Source organism: Thermobia domestica, chromosome 14, assembly GCF_964235325.1.
Source record: "Thermobia domestica chromosome 14, izTheDome1.hap1.1, whole genome shotgun sequence".
Taxonomy (NCBI): Eukaryota; Metazoa; Arthropoda; class Insecta; order Zygentoma; family Lepismatidae; genus Thermobia; species Thermobia domestica.
In genome coordinates this window covers 77,261,687-77,284,845 of record NC_137467.1, presented here as the reverse complement: position 1 = coordinate 77,284,845, position 23,159 = coordinate 77,261,687, and the positions used below count along the sequence as shown (strand labels likewise).

Genomic DNA, 23,159 nt, shown 5'->3' with positions numbered 1-23,159 from the left:
CATAATTTGATAGTGCACCTAATTATAGGCATTGTTATATCGTCATTCATACCAGTGAAAAAGAAGTCTAGTTTTTAAAAGTAACTAGCTTTTTATTTACACTTAAGTTTATTCCGGTAAATTTAAATTTTCTAATATCTTTTAATATTTAAGAGAAACTAAAATTAGAGACATCGATTATCTCTTGAATATATATATATATATATATATATATATATATATATATATATATATTGATGATTTAATTTCTTGTAGAAGGATTGATTTTGCCTCCAATATACTATTGAAGTATATGCATGAAATTACCAGTATTCTCTGAAATTGTTATAATGTATTTGAAAATTCCTTGTGGTTGCTACTGTAAGAACTTAGACAGTAATTTTTCATATCAAGTTAGGTTTGGTAATTAACCCTAACTATACATGAATGTTGTCCTATTTATGTGTGATTTACAGGTTTGTCCGGGAAGTAGAAAGACTAATTAATATATATATATATATATATATATATATATATTCACAATTTTGACACACCGACTTAATACTTTCGAAAATATGGCTCTTCTCCATTAACAAAGCGTTTCCAGCGACTCTGCCAATCACTGAAGTTTCCCTGGAACCAAAAACTGGAATTCTCTTCAGCTCTCTCGTTACGGCCGGTTGAATGGCCTGGACCGAGCCGTGGTGCCGTCCTTTCATGACCCTTTTCAGCCGGGAGAAGAGAAAGAATCTGTAGGCGCGACATCTGGGCTGTAGGGTGGCTGGGGAAGCTTGGTCAGGAAGTCCATGACAACAAAGTCGTGTGGCTCGGCGCATTGTCGTGATGAAGCTTCCATGATCCAGCGATAGCTGGATGGACGCGGGCAACTTGTTTTCTAAATATTTCAAGCTTCCACGTAGAATGCAGCATTCACAGTCTGACCTGGCAGTACAAACTCTCTGTGAACAACTCCTTTGCAGTCAAACACTGCTGTTGCACAATCTTTTCTCGTTCCGGAGTTTTCGGTCACAATTTCGTGCACAATAGTTTTTGGCAAATTTAGTTGTTCTGATATCATCCGCACACTCAATCTGCGGTCCGAGTACAAAATATTTCGCACTTTCACTAAGTATTTGTCACTTTTTTGCCAGTGAAGGGCGTCCTGACCGCTGCTGATCTTCAACTCCTCCCGAAACAATTTGTGCCACTCAAAAACACTAGATCGATCTATGACATCACTCCCATAAGCGGTCTTGATCATGTCATGAATGTCACTCGCAGTTTTACCCAGTTTGACGCAAAACTTCACCGCATAACGCTGCTCTAATAAACGATTAATTGTGGAGATGACAAGGCATCTTGAAAGGGATTCACCTTGAACTTGATCTACACTGACGACTGGTGCGCTGATAGCTAAGACCCACCACCACCCAACCAGCGCAGTAACATCTCCCTCCTTCACCATCTTTTGGCGAGAAAAAATCAGTTCTACTACTTCACGGGCAAACTGCTCATCTAACAATAGATTACGAAATATATGCTATATAGATTATTTAATATAAGAATATGTTCTACACCCTATAAATATGAACTATATATATGTACAATTTCGACATCATAACCAGTATGTTAAGACTATTTAACAAATTGTAATTCTACTTTTTTTCCCAATATGAAGCACCAATTTTTCATCCTTCACCCATTTACTGGAATTAGACTTAGAACTTGTGGGTTGCAGTCTAGAAATTTATAAATAACATATACTGACTATTTATCACCCAACTAAAACCTATAAGAATAATATTTGCTATAATACGCATATATTTCATGGGTACGGTCTGCGGGCTTTTTCTCTCTTGATACCGTTTTAGTAAGAAGAAAAAATCATCAGTTGAGGTTACTGATTGACCTATGTTTAAATGACGCTGATAATTGCGAAAATTGTGTAATGGATGCTTTTTGCTGCATAAACAAAAAATTCTTCGGAATCATCAGGCTCTATTTCGAGGCACATTTATAGTAGTTTCTCGTCTTTCTTTAATGTTTGTTACTATATCATTCGTTACTCTATTTAATACCTGCTTCCTTAACGTTACTAACGCCTTATTAACTTCGTATGCAAATGAATATGTGTAATGAAGCTATGATCATTCAATTATTTCATAAAAGATACATTTATTCCTAATTCTAATTTCATCATCCCAATCCTGCTCCCTAAGTTCCATTTTTCACATATGTGGTTTATGGGATCTCTTGTTTAATCATAGCTCGCGCCAAGTTAACTTAATTGGAACTACGTGGGTTCTCCGTTCATCATCACCGTCTCCCTTAGCCTCGGTGCATAACGTGGGATGCTAAACTTTTACTTTATTAAAAAAATATATGAAATTGAAAATAAATAAATAAAATAAAAATGAAAAAAAATGATGATGATGATGTGTTTCTGTATGATGTTCCCTTTCCTTGAGACTACAGGCTATGCTGAATGTATCACTGACTAGTGACAACGAACCTACTGGGCCCGTATGGATTCGCCATCAACAGTCACTGACACACTCACCAAGCCAATCATCTACGGAAAATAGAACTCAAATCTTGCCCCAAAATGTAAAGATTCCAGAGTCTCTTCCATCCCAACTCACAGTCCGGTACCCAGATCTGCAGTTCATTATCCACATCCCATAAGGAAATAGGTTGTGAACCACAACTACAGACACAGGACATCGACCTACGAGTGGAGTGGCAATGAGCACAATGGAGATCTTAATGTTGTCTGTAAAAGCGCTATCTAAATAAAAAAAGAAAATCTTACAAAAAAACAGAATTTTGTCGCGCAACGGAATAAAAATTTAAAAAATCCAAACTGATATTTTGATTTAAAACTGATAAAATAAGAAAATTTCTGCAGACTCGGTTGTTTCCAACCCCGGTCACACTAAGGAAAGGTCTCTTCCCTCAATTCACAGCTATTTCATTTCCCCAGTAAAATTATTATGTGTGTACTGCTCTTTGCCTTGTTCATGCTTCACATACATATCAAACATAACTGTAACTCAAATTTTACTTCTTAAACTACAAAAGAATTTATATTCTGTACTTGAAAAGAAAGATGTTTTCACGGCTAGTAATTTTTATTTGACATTATTCATGAAAGGTGGATTTGACAAGAAAATTTGATAAAAGAATCTTTACATTTGCTCGTACTGACATACCCATCTGAATTGAAATAAAGAAACTAACATTAAAGATTTTCTAACTTTCAGAGCCTAAACATTATTTACTTTCCTTTAATTTTCCACAGATATTCCTGAAATATTCATATCATTAATATTCTCCACATTTATAAACATTCACATCAGACCGACACAAAACAAATGAAAAATCAACAAAACGAATGCATCACACTTTTAAATCTTCACTACATACTGTTGTGGTTAGCTATTTTATTTCCTTTCTCTATCATTTTGGTGCTCAAAACCTTCTGTGCATCGAAATTGCGGCCGGCATAGAGGATTTACGCTTTTCGCTACCTCTCTTGAAGCTCGGATCCACTGGACAAACTAGCACAGGTAAACACTCAGAGAAAATATTTGCATGACTTAAACCTAAAATCCCTATCCTAACCTAGCTACACTATACTAACTTAACCTAAGAAAAAAAAATAATACACATGTACATGAAACACCCTTTTCATTCATAAAATTTATGTTGACTTTAGCTACCACATTACGACAAAAGACGTAGTGGCTATTTCTTAAAGTGTCGCTCTGAAATTCTGTTTTTACTTTTTTTTTTAAAAAAAAAATAAATACTGAAACATTTCTACTAGTATTCGTTAAAACTATATTTTTTAAACTTTACGTAAAACTTTCTAGAAGCACCATTCCATACAAGTAACATTGATGTCAGTCCAAGAATAAATCAAAGTGTAGAAATACTAGTTAATTTCACAATTTCGTATAGACGTCGAACACTGCACGTCCATATCCTATAGCTGTTGATGATGCAAGACAAAGAATAATCCACAATTCCAAAATAATAATTATTTTAACAATTTTATACAGACGACGAACACCGTACGTCTGTGTCCTATAATGGCTGAAGATGCAAGACAAAGAACAATGAGAAGATGTTCCCTAATTGGAAGATAATTGTGACGTAACTATCGCATGATAGGCTTCTCTGCTGAGATCAAAGAAAGCCGAAAATCTCAACCACAGCTGTGATTGCGGATGATCCAATCAAATAATTTATTACGAAAACAAAGAGATGCACCAAGAAGAAATTATGGCTGACTTTCTTAATTTGGAATTTTGAAGAAAAATTACGAAATAAAATTTTTAGTTTTCTTGTGAAGATTCCCTATGCCGAAATATCTATAGAAATAAACTGAAAACCATTAAGAAAGCTAAAATATATACTTATTTTCTAAAATAATGTTATATTTTTGGTTAAATACGCAAAATATACAAAATATAATTATTAACCATGTATTTTTCATTTAATACTCGTTGAAACGATTTACTTAACTAAAATTACGCAAAATTTGCGACCTATTTTTTATACTACAAGAAATTAAACATGTTTTCTTACATTTTCAATGAAGATAAAAATTCCTTTCAATATACAAGGTGTTCAAAAGTACCGGACCATGTTACGTTATGCCGAGCATAAGGTAACAAAACAAACACAAACAAAAAGATATACCCATCAGTACCTATGTTTCTTTTTACTGTATATAAAATGCACAACAAGCAAACTAATGATTAAGTGTATTGTAAGTAGAAAAAGATCCTGAGTGTTGTGAAAGAAAATATAATTTTAAAATCAATTTAAATGAATGAAAAATTATATTATTAAATGAAATAATTCTAAGAATTGATATTTTTAGATCTCACAGCAGGGGCGGATTCGGGGGGGCGATCGGGGCGATCCCCCAGAAGAGGAAACTTTCTTATTTTATATATATATAATAAATAAAACCCATCCCAGAGTTTGGAGCACTTAAAAGTAGCTCTAAGTAACAGTATTATAACCGACGCCCCCCCCCCAGAAGTCCGTCCTGGATCCGCCCCTGTCTCACAGATAGCACTATCCTTGTAGTACTAATGTAGAAATAATCCTTGACTTACACGCGATGCTAACTTCCGTATCTAGAAATACGTTAGTGAAGATAACAACGATTTATATCGAAAAAGGCCAGCCACGATTTTTACATAGGGTTGTTCAAACACAACAAAAGGAATCAATGTAATAGAGAATAGGTATCTCTTATGTTGATTTCTCCCGTTTTGTTTGCACAACCCTGCAGAAAAGTCGTGGCTAGCCTTTTTTCGACATAAATTGTTGTTATCTTCAGTAACGTGTTCCTAAATTCGGAAGTTAGAACCTCTCTTAATACAGCATGAAGAACGACACTGCATAGCGCCCGATACCTTTAGTTTATGTCCTTTAGGCTGAAAAAACGGCTGATTAGTGAAACTGAATGAGCAACTCTGGTTAAGATAAGCAATGTCTTTTTTTCTCTCTTTATTTTAGTTTAAAAGAGATTCAAAAGATGTTACAAAAGTATGAATTGAAGTTGTATGAAAATATCCCGAAGGAGCTGGAAGATGAATATGTTTACAAATTCGATTCAATGTGTCCGTCTGCAGTGTTGTTTCATCCAAAGTGGAGATCTGAGATCACGAACTCCTTTCTGGTTAGGGACAAATTTATAATCCTACAGGTAAGTATAGGGACATTTCTGATTGGCGGACGCCGATGGAACATGGTTATTTATCCATAAGTAAAGATATCCGTTATAGAAACAGTACATAAATTTAGGTTACTCACAGCTCATGTGGAAATTGTGTGCAGTACACAGTAAATAAATTAATTATAAATATAAATATAGGCTAATATAGACATCGAATCAGTGGAGAGACTTTCGAAATTGATTGCTACACTAATAAGTTATGCTAGTGTTAATCAACATCGACTTCAGCTGCCATTTGAAAAGAATCGATATAACCATTTGATAGATTCGTAGATCTAATATATGGTTCTTTATGTTAGCGATGTTGCCACATACTGCAATTTGTGTCTACAGATGAGAACTCGAAAGGTATACAAATATATATATTTATTGTTTTATTTTGACTTGTAGAATACTGCTCTGTAGTCCGTTGGCGTCATTTTTAGAACACCCGATATATATATATATAAAGCAATGTCCAAAAATTTATGCAGTTGAAAAATAATACTGTGGAGGATCAAAAGTTGTCTTCAACATTGAGAGGTAGGCGGGTTTGAGGCTTATTGTGGGGGGGGGGGAGGATATTGCGGTAGATGAATCTGATTTCTGAGATGAACCTGTTGCATATTATATATCAGCAGATGTAGATGAAATAGTGGTACGTATCAGTCTTACAAGTCGGTGCGGTGAACACATTCTGAAATCTGAATACATACATATTTATAATTGGTATGCTTCTACTTAGGCATCCAAAATGATCTTCATCCACAATGTAGAAGAAAATCACATTCAGCTCGGATTATTGGGGGGCACAGTCCCCGTCAGTTCCAGCATTGGTGGGACATGCACTCCTCATCCCCCGGGATTTACGCTAGTGCTCGTGCGACGGGTAATACTTGAAATAAACATTGCAGTTCAGTGTTCCATCTACAAACTCTTAAAAAATCCAAGTCGATAGCACCCTCTGTTTAGCTTTTTAATCTGTTAGAGAGAAAAAGGAAGCGAATACGATGTGCATATATAGGTGGCCGCTTCAGCAAATGAAATTGATGTCGTATTGCCACCAAAACTGCACAGCACTTTTAAAAATAAAGTGCAAGTGCAACATTTGATTAGTGCTTTATTCTAAAATTATAAAGTAAGCCTATCAAGTGATTTTTGTAAACAATGATCAATTTCTAGATAACTGATTTTTTAAATATATATTTTTTCTTGGGCACCCCTTAAGCGCTGGCGCCCTAGGCATGTGCCTATCGTGCCTGTGCGTTAATTCGCTACTGTGCCCAATAACTCAGCATTTTCCGTAATCACAGATTGGCCAAGTCGCGAATATACCGGATTATCGAAGAACTGTATTTTAAAATATGTATACAAACACCTAAAATAATATGAACTTGGGAAATTGAACACCCCACTGATAAAATTACATGGTCTTACATATTTATATCTAGAACTATAGTATATTCTCCAAATAATTAAAGTTAAACTGAAATCTCTAACACAACTGATAGTAAGCCCAACAATGGGAAATAATAGGCTAGCTAACTGCCGACGTTGGCCCCAGGCCCGTGCTGGCCCACCGGGACACCGGGACATGTCCCGGTGTGCCCTCCGAAACATCACATTATATATAAAGGTACATTTTTTAATCATAAATTCTTACGGTTATTATTGGTAAAGAACCCATGGTAAGTACAGTGCGGTCTTTACATAAGATGCCCTTGCGAAAACACATCAAAGATAAACGGTTTCATTTATTCTTCTGTATGGCACAGTTCTGTACAGTATTCCTGTGTGTTTTAGAGCAGTATTGGAATAATCAGTGCCTATTGTGTTTCTAAAATATAGCTATATTGATTTATTAGTATATATTTAGCTTCATTTTAAGTGACAAAAAAAATCTTACAAGAACTATAAAATCTGTCTCTAGTAAAGAAGCTTTCGCAGTTTAGCTATTTACGTTATTAAACAAACTTGGGTTTTAATACATAAAATGGCGCTCGTATATTATATACAGAGTGTAACTTAACATAAATTTCAGAAGGTGACTCCTGACACGGATATAAAACGAAAAGTATACACCAACCTGGGCGTAAAAATGTCTCCTTTTGGCGCCTTGATCACATGAAAATTTGTCGGAAAAATGTAAGAACAGTCGTAACTCAAGAATAAAACATCGGATCGAAGTCGGGTAAAAGAGAATGTCCATTATTTTTAGTCGTAGATTCCATTAGTGTACAGTGGCGACGCAACGGTACCTCCCCCAAAAAATGGAGTATTCCGTCGACTATTTTATCAAACGTTGAATGAGGGCAATGAACAACAATCAAGTACAAGATTTCAACAATCAAAAGTAGATCTAATAGTACATAGTTCAAATTAGTACACTTAGAATTCGAAACAAAGAGATATGCACATGTGTGATTTATCTATTTCGTCTCAGCACAGAATAAACTCTCGGGAGAATAATATAAACGAAAAGAATTCTTTAACGTATGACAGTTATATCTTCTAGGCTATTGATAACGGATGATAAATGAACGGACTTCGATCCAGATTAGGTTTAAATAGATCGTGCATAGGACAGTCAGGCGGTATGTAAAGAAACATAACATGTAGTATTCAAAAATGCAAAGATCATATGTGATAAGCGAGTCTACAAGGGATTTTCCAGATATATATTGGGAGAAAGTAAGCTCATTAAAGGATTCCCTCCTCGTAATATATAAATAATTCCGTGGAATATGATACCTCTGTGCACAGAAGCAACAAAAGTGGATGAAACACGAGATGTTGTACACGTTGCATAATGATACAAAAAAATGCGCTGGAACAGTATACTTAATTTACCCGGTAGGTAAATCTTCCAGGGATACTTTCGAGGGGCTTTTTCCCTCTCTTGGAGTTGGAAAAACGCTCCTTAATCCTGACCTACGAAAAACTACATTCCTATTGTGAATATACCAAAATAGTGTCGTAGTGTAGCCCACTTATACGCGTATTTTGATTTTGTCACTGGTGGAACAATGTTTTAGAAGAAAATTTTTCCTAGAGGAAAAACACATGCAACAAATGGTGGAAAAATATTTTGTCGGCCTTCTCTATGTACTTTGGAGGTGGATAAAATACCAACACGGAGGAAAGAGAATGTGACACTTTTCCTTAGAAGTAGCAGCACTTACGGAATTATCGTCCCTTGTATGCCACTTGCAAGTGGCTCTCGGAAGGTTTTATTGCAGTTTTGATGTAGATGGCATAAATTAGCGTGGCTGTGTTATAGTAGGCATCTGACGCAACTGGTGAGTGATATACGGTGTCCGATGCTCTGATGTTACGTGTGGAATTGCTGTATAACAGGATAGGAAGTGTTGCGTACGACGGTAGAGTGTAGTGTTCAGGTATTCACGTCGTGTAAAACTGTAGACGTTGGTGTTTAAGTAAAATTAATTTTGTTAATCTGTATGTGCCTGCGCAATGGCAGATTACCCTGTCCACAAGTTGGTAAATGTGCACCTCATGTATGGAAAGATAAGGGGAAATATCCCAGAGCCAAGGCGTTTATATCGTAACCGTCACCCTCATAGGAGAGTAAGTACCCTGTGTTTTTCCACGCCTCCATATTCACCTTCGGGAGATAGGGTCTCTTCAATTTCCCCTACATGAAATCGGAGGAAATTGTACCATGTGGACAGTTGAATTTGAACACAGGGTACTGGGAATGATCAAAGACCGTCCTCAAACTAGCAGCAGCCATGTATAGGGCGTAAAAATCCACATGCAACTCTAGTGAATGATCAGCAGAGAGATTTGGTGTGAGCGCGCGGTGCTTTATGGTGGATAATTTTGTGGTAGGACCTTATTTCTTACCGGCCTGCCTGTGTGGGGGTACGTATAATTTATTTTTACCTAATGTTCTCCCAAAATTGTTAGAACATGTGCCCTTGAACATAAAACAGCAGATGTGATTACAGCATGACAGTGCACCTGCACATTTTGACATGTATATGCAGACCTACTTAAATGAAACATTCCCAGATAGTTCGATTTTGAGAGATTGACCTGCCTTATGACCATCTCTTTGACAATACCTCACGCCCCTTGATTTCTTATTAGGGGGTTATGAAACGCCTTTTGTATGCAACACTAGCCACGACAGCCAAAGTACTTGTTGCTCGAGTTAATATAGCTGCGGCACTCGCCTCCGAAATTTCAGGTGTGTTTGACCGCACGCGGAAAAATTTGCTCCAAGGAATACTCCAGTTTCTTTGGGAGTCACCCTTGCACCGCCAATGCACTACATCCGATTGTACACTAATGTAATATAGAACTAAAAGTAATGGACATTCCCTTTTGCACGATTTCGATCTGACATTTTGTTCTCGAGTATGGCTGCTGTTGCATATTCTGGAAAATTTTCGGGTGATCATAGCTCAGAGGCATTTCTACACCCAGGTTGGTCTGTACTTTTCATTTTATCTCCGGTGTCAGAAATTACCTTCCGACGTTAAGTTACATTATATATATATATTCACGTTTGTATGGGCGCCCTTTTGGTAGATTTGTCCACCGCCCTCGTTAGTGACCCAGCACGGGCCTGGTTTGCCCTACGTTTAAATTTACTGCTTTATAGGCAGTATGTAGATTTGCTAACATAATCTACGAAAGAAGTCAACCCGCAATTAGAAGTAGGACATAAAACCTATTAGATGAGTGGAGTGGACGTTGTTGGTTGGCCAACTTATGCTTTAATCTACGTTGAGCAATATATTTTTCAACTTTATTTTTGTAATAATCAATTCCCGACAGTGATCCTTATTTTGTACCACCTTCGGAAAAATTACAACGCAACGCAAAACATGCAAGAATATATTATAACGGATATATCTATCATTGTAAATTAAAGCGTAGATAATGAGTTTCGTTGACAAAAAACCATTACAGAATGGGTCCCACTAGTTATACAGGATGTATCAAGTTTGATGCTAGAGAATACATAAGTTACATAATATATATCCTATTTATGTTCCGAGATTAAAGAAGACGGACTATACATATTGTATGAAGGTATGAGATAATGAAGTAACTGAAGTGAGAAAAGGACGGAACCCTAAGAAAACTTTCGGATGATGCGATATCGTCCATTACAAACTCATTCTAAAATCAAACTAGGAACCTGTTTAGTTTTTATTTATGAATCCTAGTTAAGGGCAGGACTTTTAGTACGACCCGCTCGGGAGAGTAATACTCCCGGAAGTACGTTTTTTCGCGCGCTACTCTAGCCAGCTGTTTTACGCGCTATCCTAGCCAGTTGTTTTAAGTTGGTCACAAAATTTATATCATGAGGTCTAGGTAGAACAAAACGAGTCCTGCGGGGCTTCTAACTTGTTCCTACTCCTACTCCTACTACTAATCTCCACAAAACTAAGTAAATCACTTTTTTGAGTATTATTTTCACCGTATTGTAATGAAAAAAGTGTTTGAAATCACGCCAAAAGCGGTTTCCGTTACTAGCATATAGCGCTAGCACGCTTTTTTTTTTTTTAACACCGAACGTGTCTCAGTAACTTACTTGAACTACTTATTATTAATTTTACTTGCTTTACTCGTTTAACTTGCTTTTCCAATCATCTAGAACGATAGGGGCACGAACACAGAAACATCGACGGCAGTTAAAATTCACAACGGCTCTTCCACCGGGAATCGAACCCGGGCCCCCATACACCAAAGGCGTACATGCTAGCCACTAGATCAGCGGGTAGGGCATGCACCCGGCCACGAGGGCCCAGCAGTAAGCGTTTGATTTCTGCTATACGACTGCTAGGTGGCAAATAATGGATAACTTCAACCAATCAGAACCGTGTGTTTCGTTCCTACTTCCGGGAGCATTTACTCTCTCGAGCTAGTGCTCTTTTAGTAATTGCAGTAGAAGCAGAAAATCATTTCGTTCAAAAGTTAATTCTAAAAGAAAGAAATTCTTAGTGTTAGTAATAATATGTTTCACTACAATCTCAAAAGTAGGCCTTAATCCTATACATCATAACTACTTGGTTCCACCTTGTCAAAGTTCCACGTCGTTTCAAATCCTAATGGCTCATCGCTCAAGGATGTTATAAAATAGAGAATCTGCCTATACAACACAATCGTGAAGCCATACGTCATAGTTTCACCACTCCCACTCCACCCGCTCCGCCCAATATGATCACGATGTTTCAGGGGAGGATCCAGAGGGGGAATATCGGGGCGATCGCCCCCCCCAGAAGAGGAAACTTTCTTATTTTATATATATAAATAAAACCCATCCGAAAGTTGGAGCCCTTAAAAGTAGCAGTATGACAATCCACCGCCCCCCCCCCCCAGAAGTCGGTCCTGGATCCGCCCCTGCGATGTTTTGAGCCAAAATTCATGGCGGAAATGAGAGTAGCCAATCCGGAAACGAAAGTATGTTGATGCTCGGTTGTTTTTTGACTTCATTGAGTTATTAAACGAAGATACATATGGGCAGATCCTCTATTTTATAACATCCTTGTCATGGCTTTTTTTTCTACCATAAGCCATTACGGAAGTGCTATTTAAACAACGAAATAGCAATTTATACAATAAGAAATAACACTCCCTTTTCCTTAAAAAAAAAAAAAAGAAAAAAAGCATTGAGGTACTCATGCCTCCAGTCTTACACGAATTAGGGGAGAATGGGGGAATGGCGGTCACCTAAACAAAAATTGTTATAATTTAGCTCGTAAAGCACGAAAAGTTTCTACGATTTGTCGATCCTATAGGTAATTCTGTCTAGTTTATTGTGACCAATTTCAAAATATATATCTTATTTCATTGCCGAGCTAAAAGCGAAAGTATGAACATATTCAATTGACCGTTATTTCCCACACGGTTGGGTAATGGCAGTCAGGGATTTCCCCATGATTTACATATGGAAAAAACTTCAATACCATTAAGATTTCAAATGTATTCATTAACTTTAGAATAGTTGGGTATCTACAGGGGCAGATAATAAACCACAATTTCGTGTAAAGAACATAAAAAAAACTACTTATTCATTGAAGTTACATATATTTTTAGTCAACACCTTAATATATTTGAAATATAAATCTATTTATATTGGCAAAAATTCATCCAATGAATATATGCGTCTGGATCCAGTGGAAGTTCCTTATTCAACTTCTTCATCTCTGAGTTAGATGACACTTGAAGAGCTTTGTTTGGGGGTTGACTGTCAAGACTTATTTATTATCGTTTATTTTAATGTCGGGGAACCCCGGTCACTGACTGTCATTACCCCATCCGTTTGACCGCGGCTACCCAAAACGCATGTTTTGAATAAAACATAGACAACACCAAAATACAAACACATGAATGCATTAATTTATAAATTGCTTTAGAACTACATAAGCATAGTGTCTACCTAAAAAGTCACTTAATAAAAATATCAAATGGAACAGTACTTACAGTGTCGAATATTTTGCCTAATATTGCATCAAACGCAGCGAAAAAAAAAAACAACACGCCTTCATTTAATAAGCCTACCTATCACTCCTACAATGGTGTCGCGCTCAAAATTAGTTTCTCTGACAGCTGCCACTAAGGCGCCATCATCTGCTTCAATTTACGACAAGTTTTTCACTCTATATGCCCTGACCGGGGCTACCCCTCTCTCCCCTACACCATTCTTACATTCTAACATAAGAGGTAAATTCCAACACTGAACTACTATGCATTATATTCAGTAGCCTATATTACAGATACAGTGATTTAAAATTGCTATAGTTTTACATATATGAAATTCATATGAAAACTTTAAACATTAATTTTTACGTTAATGCTACCAGGTCCGTATTTACTCATGGACAATAGGAGCCTGGGCTTAGGGTGGCATATTAAAAAAAAAAAAAAAAAAAATCTAAATTGCAGTATGATATGGATGACGCTACTCGGGTTAGGAGCTGAGACCTTATTGGCTGCCAGCGTAATCTGTCCATTTGGTGCTGGTGGCTCAAGCGACCGCATTATTTGGGGATGAAATGATGAATACAAACAAATAAAGAGGGGCAGCAAAATATTCTTTGGCGCAGAGTAAAGCTTAAAAACTTTCTCTTGGGCCCAGTCAGTCTTGGGAAGAAACGCGTTACTTTTTAAGTAACCTTTCCTAGTAACGCATTACATTTTATTAAAGTAACTTTAACGGTAACGCGTTACAGATTTTTAAGTAACCTAGTTTACGTTATTCTTTTTCGCGTTACATTTCGGATGAGTAACTACAAGATCTGTATATTTTTTCGGAAACAAATGTTTCTTTCCTGTAAGTGAAATTCTCAGACTGGAACAATGGAATATGAACTACGGGTGTCAATGGCCGACAGTCAGTCACCGACACACAGAGAAACCGATAAGATCTTAGTGTCATTGCTATTTTTGGGAGATGAGGACAGCCTCAGGGAAATCACATATACTGATTGCAAGCACCTGGAAGATATTGTCATAGATTTTGACAGCTCCAAATCAATACATTCAGTGATTGAACTACGAGTGCAATGGTACCGGTAGTCTATTTTACTTTGATTGATGTTGTTTTTATAAAGGTGAAGAACGAAAATATTTTACCGTTCGAACATTTGAAAGAATACTTTTTTCTTAAAAACTGAGGATGATGGTGGACAGAATTTAAAAGTAAAGTTCTCTGAAGTGCCCGGCGGGAAATATTTATCAACAACTAGGGTACCATAATTAACGATGTACAGTAAGGGGTTAATATTATGAATAAACTGCGTTCTGATTAGCAGGCTTACTTTATTACGACAAAATACTTTGTTGATGGTATGTAATATTGGAGTTCTTTCAGATCAGTTTCCGTATCCTACAGTCCCGTTGATTATAGGGTTTGAAACAACTAGTTTAAAAAGCATGTATCGATTTTAGAGTTACAGGCAAGTTTTAATTCACCCCCAGTTCATGTGTTCTCATTTTATTAGTTGTAGTGTAATGCTTCTCTATATCCTGTATTTTTAATTTTACATAACATTGTTATTATTATAAAATTAGTTTAGCACAATAATAATAAAGAGCCATTTTTTCTAACGCATAGGGATGGGCACGAGTCGAGCTAAAACTCGAGTCGACTCGAAACTTGAGTCGAATTCAAGTCGAGTTTCAAGTCGAGTCAAAGGTAATTTTCTCGAGTCGAGTTCCGAGTCTATTCTTGTTTTTGACGTCGAGTTTCGAGTCGAGTCGTGTGTGATAAATGAGTCGCTCGTTCAGCTCGTTTTAACTCGGTTTGAAATCATGGCCTGATTACACTGGAAAGCGAAATCCATGAGAAATGTAAGCAGTAATATGGAATACTTTTTTAAATGTTGTTCACAAGAGGGGACACTGCTCGCATCTCGTCTCGTCTCGATAACGAGACCACAAAAGGTTTTTATAAGGAAGTCAACTGAACCGATGGCTCGAGATGGATCGCTTAGGGTGAACCATCGGCTCGAGTCGGCTTGGTTGGGATGAGCCATATGCTCGGTTCGGCTCAACTGAGCCGAGGGCTCTAGCCGGCTCGGTTGGGTGAGCTGTTGACTTGGCTCACTTCTCGGTTCGGCTCGATAGTGAATGAGCTGTGAGCCCAGCTGATCGAGTCATTGACAATTCTAAACCCGGCCCGAGCAGTTTTGAACATATTTGGCCAGCGCCCTATAACTTTTAACAATGTTTGACTCGAGCTCTAATACTCAAGCTAGACCCTCAACCCAAATTCAGAAGCTCGTGAACAATGTCCTTGACTCCTAGATTATACGGCTACCGAGGTGGCAATCAACTAGTTTTTTATTATTCAGATACAAACCGCCTATTTTTCATGTTTATAGACAGTGTCGTTATAAATAATAATAATAATAATAATAATAATAATAATAATAATAATAATAATAATAATAATAATAATAATAATGGTAGTAGTAGTACGGAAAATTGAAGTTATAAGATTTTGTTACCATATTCAAAATTTCGGACCTAAAAGTAACGCGTTTCTTTCGAAGTAGGGTAACAATTTTTTTTTGGGAGGGGCAAGTAACGCGTTACATTTTAAGGGAAAATAAAGTAACTTGTATCGCGTTACATTTTAACAAGTAACTTACCCAACACTGGGTCCAGGGGCGTAAAATACCTAAATACGGGCCTGCATGCTACTGTGAGTTTAGTTAAAACACTTATTAAATTTTAAGATTACTTTTTTCATTGTAGGACCGATCCTTTTGCGCAGGTCCAGTAGTGATTAACCACGTGTTAAAAGATCTAAATTTGAATGGATCTGTTATACACACGCATGTGAAGTCTCCTCGAGTAACAGCTTACCTAGCCTCCTTAGTATCGAAAAATCCCAAAATCCAGACGTTAAGGGCGTTTGGAGCAGGAGAGAAGTAAGTAGTATTCAAAATTTATATTATTTTATTTTTTTTCATTATCATTGATTTATAGTGTGTATTATCTCGTTAAATCTGACTAGCATTTTTTATTTATTTTAATCACATGGATTACTTTATTCCACTGGTTATGCTTGATTCCTGTTCATGGGCGCCCGAAGGGGAGGGCAGGATGGGTCCCGAGCCCCCCTCTGGCTCACGAAAATGTATTAAATTTCTTAAGATTTTCTTAATACAAATAAAAAATACCAAGCATAATATAGCAACCAACGAACGAGTCCCCCTTAGAAAATTTTCTTCGGGCGCCCATGTTCCTGTTGTAAAAAGCTCAAATTTATAAGTTAAAGATTAACTTAATGTCTACTATAATGTGGAGGGCGATGTAAGCAGTAGCAAAACTACTGTCCTCCCAGCCGCTAGAGGCATTGGATGACACGACATAAGAAAGAAATTAAATGAAATTTCAATTTTAAAGTCCAATGTTTTTAGACCGAGATTAAAGAAGGCGACTATGATGGTAATGAATGAAATAAAGAAAGTGAGAGGAAATAGGAGAATCCCGAGAAAACCATGCCCACAGTGTTTCTCCATCACAAAGTGCACTTGATGCTAGCTGGAATCGAAACAGGAACACCCACACATCAGGGTGACTGCTCCACCACGAAACAATCGCGGTTCCTGAGAAGTAAGAAGGTAAAGTATCTAAAGAACTAACATTTCTTTTACAGCAGAAATAAGTTACCAGTATAATATATTGCTTTTGCATAAAGACAGAGTAACTCAAAAAATGTATACACTGCTTAATTGTGAATAACTCTCAAATGTATTGACGGGAATGTTTCAATTTTGGTAGTGTTAAAGTTTAATGGTCTGTTTTATGGATGATGAAGAACTGCGTTACGTGTTAAAATTGTTGGCCGTTAGCATTAATTCCCTGGCGATGCAGCCAAACTGCTGCTAACGTGCCAAATTGGATATCTGATGTAGAATGTTCGATAGCTACTCTAAAGTCATGCAGTATACGAAGCTTTTGTTCATAAACAACATTCTTGACTGTTCTTATAAGTAAAAGCCTAGAGGAGTGAGGTCTGGAACGTAGGGGATACTCGCAAACTCTCTTTGACCTATCCATCGTTCAGGTAAAAATTCATTGAAAAACTCGGACAAGATAATGCTAGTGGAGATAAAACCCCTCTTTCCCATAGATGGTAGGGAATGTGGATGTCTCTAGCATCTACAGGTACTCCTCATCGATCGATAATATTACTATTAAGGAAGAACGGCTCAATCAAACCACGACAGAACAGCCCACACCATACATGCACATCTGTAACACAATCATGGACTTCAAATTTATCACGAATTCGGACAGTTCTTAAACATGTCGGTGGTTGTGTTCCAAATTCATTCCGTCATTGTCATTGTATCTCACTGATGGTTTCGTATTTCAGATACCACTTCAAGACCGCTTTCCTTTCTTCAAGACCGCCTTACAGCCATGTTGCTTCACTCTCGCACCTACACACAAGAAGAAAATGAAACCAATATCTGGATGCAATGTAGTAACAGAACATTAAACTATAATAGTACCAAAATGAGACGTTTCCGTCAATCCATTTCAGAATATTCACAATTAAAGAGTGTATACATTTTTTTAACCATTCTGTATTAGAAACTGGTATTGCCTGACTTTTCAAGATAGATCAAGATCTACCTGATCCAAAACAGAACCTTGAGATACACCATCTCTTAATTCAGCTATTTGTGACTACTCCCCATTTACATAGACAGACTGTATACGACCTTCCAGGCCCGCAACCAGAGGGGGGACAGGGGGCCTGGCCCCTCCAGACCTTAATACAAAAAACACAATTCAGCTGTTGGTAAGAGAATGTATAATGACTTTTTCCCCCCTAACATATTCATGCCCCCTAAACCTCTGTGGCTGGTTGCGGGTCTGCGACCTTCTAAATATGTCTTGAAGAATTTCAAGCTCATATCCTGGAAGTATCTATGGCATCAACAGTAGACTTGCCTGTCCTAAACCCAAATTGACATTCACTAGTGATTAGACACATAGTGATATGTGTCATGAAATCGACAGAGAGAACACCCTGATGTCGACAAAGAAAACACCGTCGTCATGAGTTTTCACGTCGAATGCTTCTGTTTGAATGTGCACGGCTTTGTGGCCAATACTAATGAGATATCACACCATTCAAGTGATTATTTCTAGAGTGATATGATGCACTCGAGTCTCATCACCAGTTAAAAAAAAAAAAAATCAAGAAAGACATCATCTGCGAGATACCGCGTCAGAAGTATCGGTGCTGTGCCCACTCTCTGCGTACAAATTTTGTGTTAGTCAAGATGTTCGGATCAATTTGACTGAGAAACGCAAAATGTGGTAAAGCGTAGTGCAATTCGTCGAACGTTAGATGTGTCTTGCACAATGTTGTCGTTTACTTCTTTCTTCAAGTCGTCTGTGATGAGTGATGGACATCCAGATTGCGGTTCATCATCCACATTTGTTTATCCAGTATCTAACATTTTACACTACTTCCTCACATTTCTTTCGTTTATTACTTATCACTATTTACATTCTTCATTTGACGGTAGAGTTTCGTAGGTTCCACCTTCTGGAGATTCAAGGATCGAATCACACTTGTCACCTAACAGGTGGCGGGATTTTGTACAGAGTGCTATTTTTAATACGCAGTAAATGCACAGTAGCTAGTAATACGATTACAACCTACGGAATACTGATCAAAGACGTTGGAAAAACTAGTGGAATGTGACTAGCAAACAGGGTGTGACTAAGGTAGTGGGACTATGTGGAAACGGTCGTTGCTTTGTGGACGACCGTCGTATATTTACGTAGGATTCTCTTTTGTTTAATGATGAAAATAACATTCGTTAAGTTTTAAATAAGCTATAACCAGAGACATTCAGTTACCTAATTTCCGTAGTAGTCATATAGATGCTGACAGGACGGTTTTAAGGATTTCCGATTCGAAATTCTGAACATATGACAGAGGACAGTGTTTCTTTCTTTAGTTATGAGCTTGTTACAATGGATGAGAGATGTATAATAATTTACAAAGATATAAAATACAAAGAAATGAAAATAAATTGGAAACAGGAAAGCACGACACCTATCTGAAAATTGTAGGTAAACACAGAATAGTGTATTCTAGTTTTAATATTTTTTTAAAATGAATTTCTGATAACAGTAGTTCTGCAATATCAGAACAGTAATTTAGATTAAAGTGCCACAATATTTGGGTAATGAAAAAGAAATGTTACGCAAATGAACATTGTTACATTTCCTCGATGTAGTCTGTCTGCCAGATAAATAGGTTTCCAGGTATACCGTTGAGAGTCTCGTTTGTGAGTGGATTTCGAGAGAGCGCCCTAATGCACGAAAAATGTTAAGAATATCACGGAAACATTGTCCCTAAAGGGGTTCTTTCATTTCTGGGGAAAAATCGAAATCACATAGCCTCAAATATGGAGAATATTATTGTGCTTCAGTACAACCCAACTCCATCGTTGTAGAAAGTCTTCACCGTATGGAGCAGAATTGTTCAGACTACGCGAGATGTGATCGTTTGCGTCGCAATGCTGGCCGCAAATGATGACTCGTATTCAGTGTACATAGCATTTATGGGAATCCCTGGTGACACTTGATGTAAGAAAATAATGCCTTCGTGGTCACAAAACATTATCTTCATGGCCTTAACATTTGTTGACTCTTGTTTTACCTTTCCGGCTGTGGCAAAGCTGGGTGGCTCTATTCATGAACTGGCGTTTCAATTCTGATTCGTAGGATTTCCTCTATGTTTCGCCAATCGCAGTAACGCGATGCAGAAAATCAACACCTTTATGCGCGTAACGTTCAAGATGTAAGCGTGCACATTCCATCGGTACCACTTTTGCAGAGGACATGTGGTACCCAACTGGCTGCAATCTTACGTATGTTGAAATCTTGTGTTAGCATATGGTACACAGACGCAGATAAAATATTCAGTTCATTAGTCAGTCTACTACATGCCATCACCGATCATTTTCTAGAAATATTGCAATGTTCCACATGATGTTGATCCGTAGTCGTTCGAATAAGGTTCCAGCATGTTCTTCGTCTGCTGACTGATGTCCCGTTTCGAACCCAGCTGCCCATCTCGCAACCATGCGATAAGGCAGACCATGGTCACGCCTAGTGTAATTCTTTGCGGATCTGACGTGCATTTCGATCTCGTACCACCTGGAACTTGATAAAACACTGTGTTCCGCATGCATAAACATTGTTTAAGACAATTTGTCACCTCGTATTAACATATAACGAAAAAAGAAGTGTTTAAAGATAAGACGTGTATCAAACTATGAACATCATTGAACTGTACAAAATTACACGGATGAATATGAGATGGTCCTGTGCGGGATCACTAACTTGAAACGTCACTAATTTTTACGTTACCTTGAAATCCTGAACTGGGGTGCAACTTGAAAAGAGCCGTTTACTCTAAATTGTATTCTGGCTGCGAGAGCCAACTTGAAACGCACCTATGCTAGGTCGTCAACTTGAAACGCTACAATTTACAGTAATTAGAATTCTGGCTGGGTAAGTAAACTCGTAACGACCTTAGAATCTCGTGACTAGAAAGCCACCGTTATGTTGTACAAGTTGCACCAATTACTTACATCTTTGTTCATAGCTGACGTTAGGGGAAAGGAAAGAAAGAAGAAGAAAAAATATATTGGGTCGCCGATGTAATTCCTTTCTTAAGCTACAATTATAGACCAGTGAGCACAACGCTATTTAACTCCAGACTCTTGCACACTAATGGCATCGTCGGTACGGAGAAAGAGAAAGAAAAAAATCATTTTAGAACAACAACACATACCTTGCAAATCATATTTATTTAACTCTTTTGTAAATAACGTATAATATTGAAAATGACATCAACATTAGTGATCATGGACAGCTAAGCTCAATTGTCTGAAGAAAGAAAAAAATAATATGTATTCAGTCTTTAAAGATTCCAGAAAACTTCTAGCGCCAACATAACTCAAGATGAGTAATAACAATGTTTGAACAGTATCCTTAATAACAGTAGAAGAGTTGTTTACATTTCTCGACTAGATATTAGGACATAATCTTCGGTAGGCTGCATCACAGCGAGGAAATTACAATTACATTACTGTTTACAAAACATCTCACCGCAGAGGGAGTAAGCATGTGGCTGTGTCGACTAACCTTCCTCCCTAAACACATAACGTTTCCACTACTCTCCGCAACCAGCCGTTAAGAGGGCATTTCCCTCGACATAACTTACAATTTAACAGCGGCGGTAATAATAATACATACTGCACAAACATTATAGGAAGTACAAGACCAACCAGTAAATTAGACTCTACCCCTGACACCATCACATCAAAGTGTGAGTGCTATCGCAATGCCCACCGTCTTCAACGCGTCCTACCAAACTAGTAAATAGCATTATAGCTAGAGATATGACATGAAGACAACTCGAGGATTTACATAGATTTTTCCTGCGTGGCGACTTAATACTTGGATTATGAACCATATATATATTGTAATAACCAATATGGAGTGTCCACTACTGGACAGACATGAGCTAGCCATCGCTAATCAATCTTTTACTTCACCAAACATAGTACTTGTAAAATAGACAATACGGAGTGCCCGCTACTGGACGAACATAAGCTAGATGGTAGCGAGTGATACTTTATACATCTACGCAACTCGGGAAATGATTCCATTCAAAGCAAGAGAGAAATGGTGTTGATATCAGACTACCCCGTCGGCGTATGATTCGACTTACTGGATAGAGACTCACTTCTGTCTACTCAAACATGTTACGGACAAAATTTACTTGAAACGACATTACGGACATTGTAGAATCGATATACATATAGTATATAAGTTCATTAAGTAACCAATGATTGATAAATATATATATATATATATATTGTTTTTACTTTATAAAACGATTTGAGACAATAGAGTAAACACACGACAGTGATAATACAACACTGAATATTACAAACAGAAACAACTTGAACGAATTATATGAACGGCTGACAATTCTTTAGTTTCCAGGACGACATTACTCCTTCTGTAGATTGAGGTAGAAAAATAGTGAAACAGAGTTACCTGAAACGGAGACCAAAGCTCACCCAACCTTTTGACGCTTACTAGTAGACAATACCGGCACCACATGCCAGTTCATAAGGCTCAGTTTCGGGCAGCATCTTCAGGCGGCGACCGGTTCCAATGACCTCTCAGGCATCTCGACACATGGTAACCGTAATCATAGCCACAGGTGCAGGTTGACCAAATGGCGACCTTCCTCTCGGTTAACAGCAACCAAGTATACTTCATTAACTCTCTCACCAGATGAACGAGATTTCACCGTAAAGTTGCTGGAACACTCACGTTCACAACAACAACCACAGATGAAGATTTCACTGAATGATACGTTTAAGTCCCACAGAAGCAGGCGGAATCAGCCGGCAAGTAACAAGGGATGGAGTCCCAAATAAAGGAAAGGCGGAGGACGGAGAGTCGCTACTTCAAGAGGAAGAGGTCATACACAAGATCGAACTTGATCCAAGAGACAGTTCTCGGTGGGACTATCAGACTTCCACTTACAACACAGCAAACAATTAACAAGTATCAAGCCGATCCCAGTAATATCCGGAACGAGCACGAGCTGAGTGTTCGTAGGTGAGTTATTGTAATTCACTACACGTACACTGGATCTATTATCACTATTCGGTCATGGCATCTCCTATTAAAAGGTTTGTAATAGAAAACAATCACTTCGCTGCATGACACGCAGTAATTTATGTCGAAAAGACAGAACGAAGAACTACGCCTCCATCCTCACCACCACCATGTTTGTTCAGTGCGAAGAGCTAAGACAAAGGGAGCGCGCGTATGCATCCCGCTCATTCTTTGATTGGTCGCTCCTTTCTACGCATCAGAGCGTAATACCGAA

The 23,159-nt window shown here is 37.7% G+C and overlaps 1 protein-coding gene across 3 annotated transcripts in view; it reads left to right on the top strand.

The window, feature by feature from the left end:
- The window catches only part of LOC145670226 (putative methyltransferase NSUN7), a 121,894-nt gene that overhangs the window by 65,283 nt on the left and 33,452 nt on the right, over positions 1–23,159 (top strand). For all 3 annotated transcript variants that reach the window (XM_081738609.1, XM_081738610.1, XM_081738611.1), the window contains exons 5-6: positions 5,518–5,707; positions 15,956–16,131. In XM_081738609.1, coding sequence (XP_081594735.1) covers positions 5,518–5,707; positions 15,956–16,131 — 366 coding nt within the window. The remainder of the gene's footprint in view (positions 1–5,517; positions 5,708–15,955; positions 16,132–23,159) is intronic.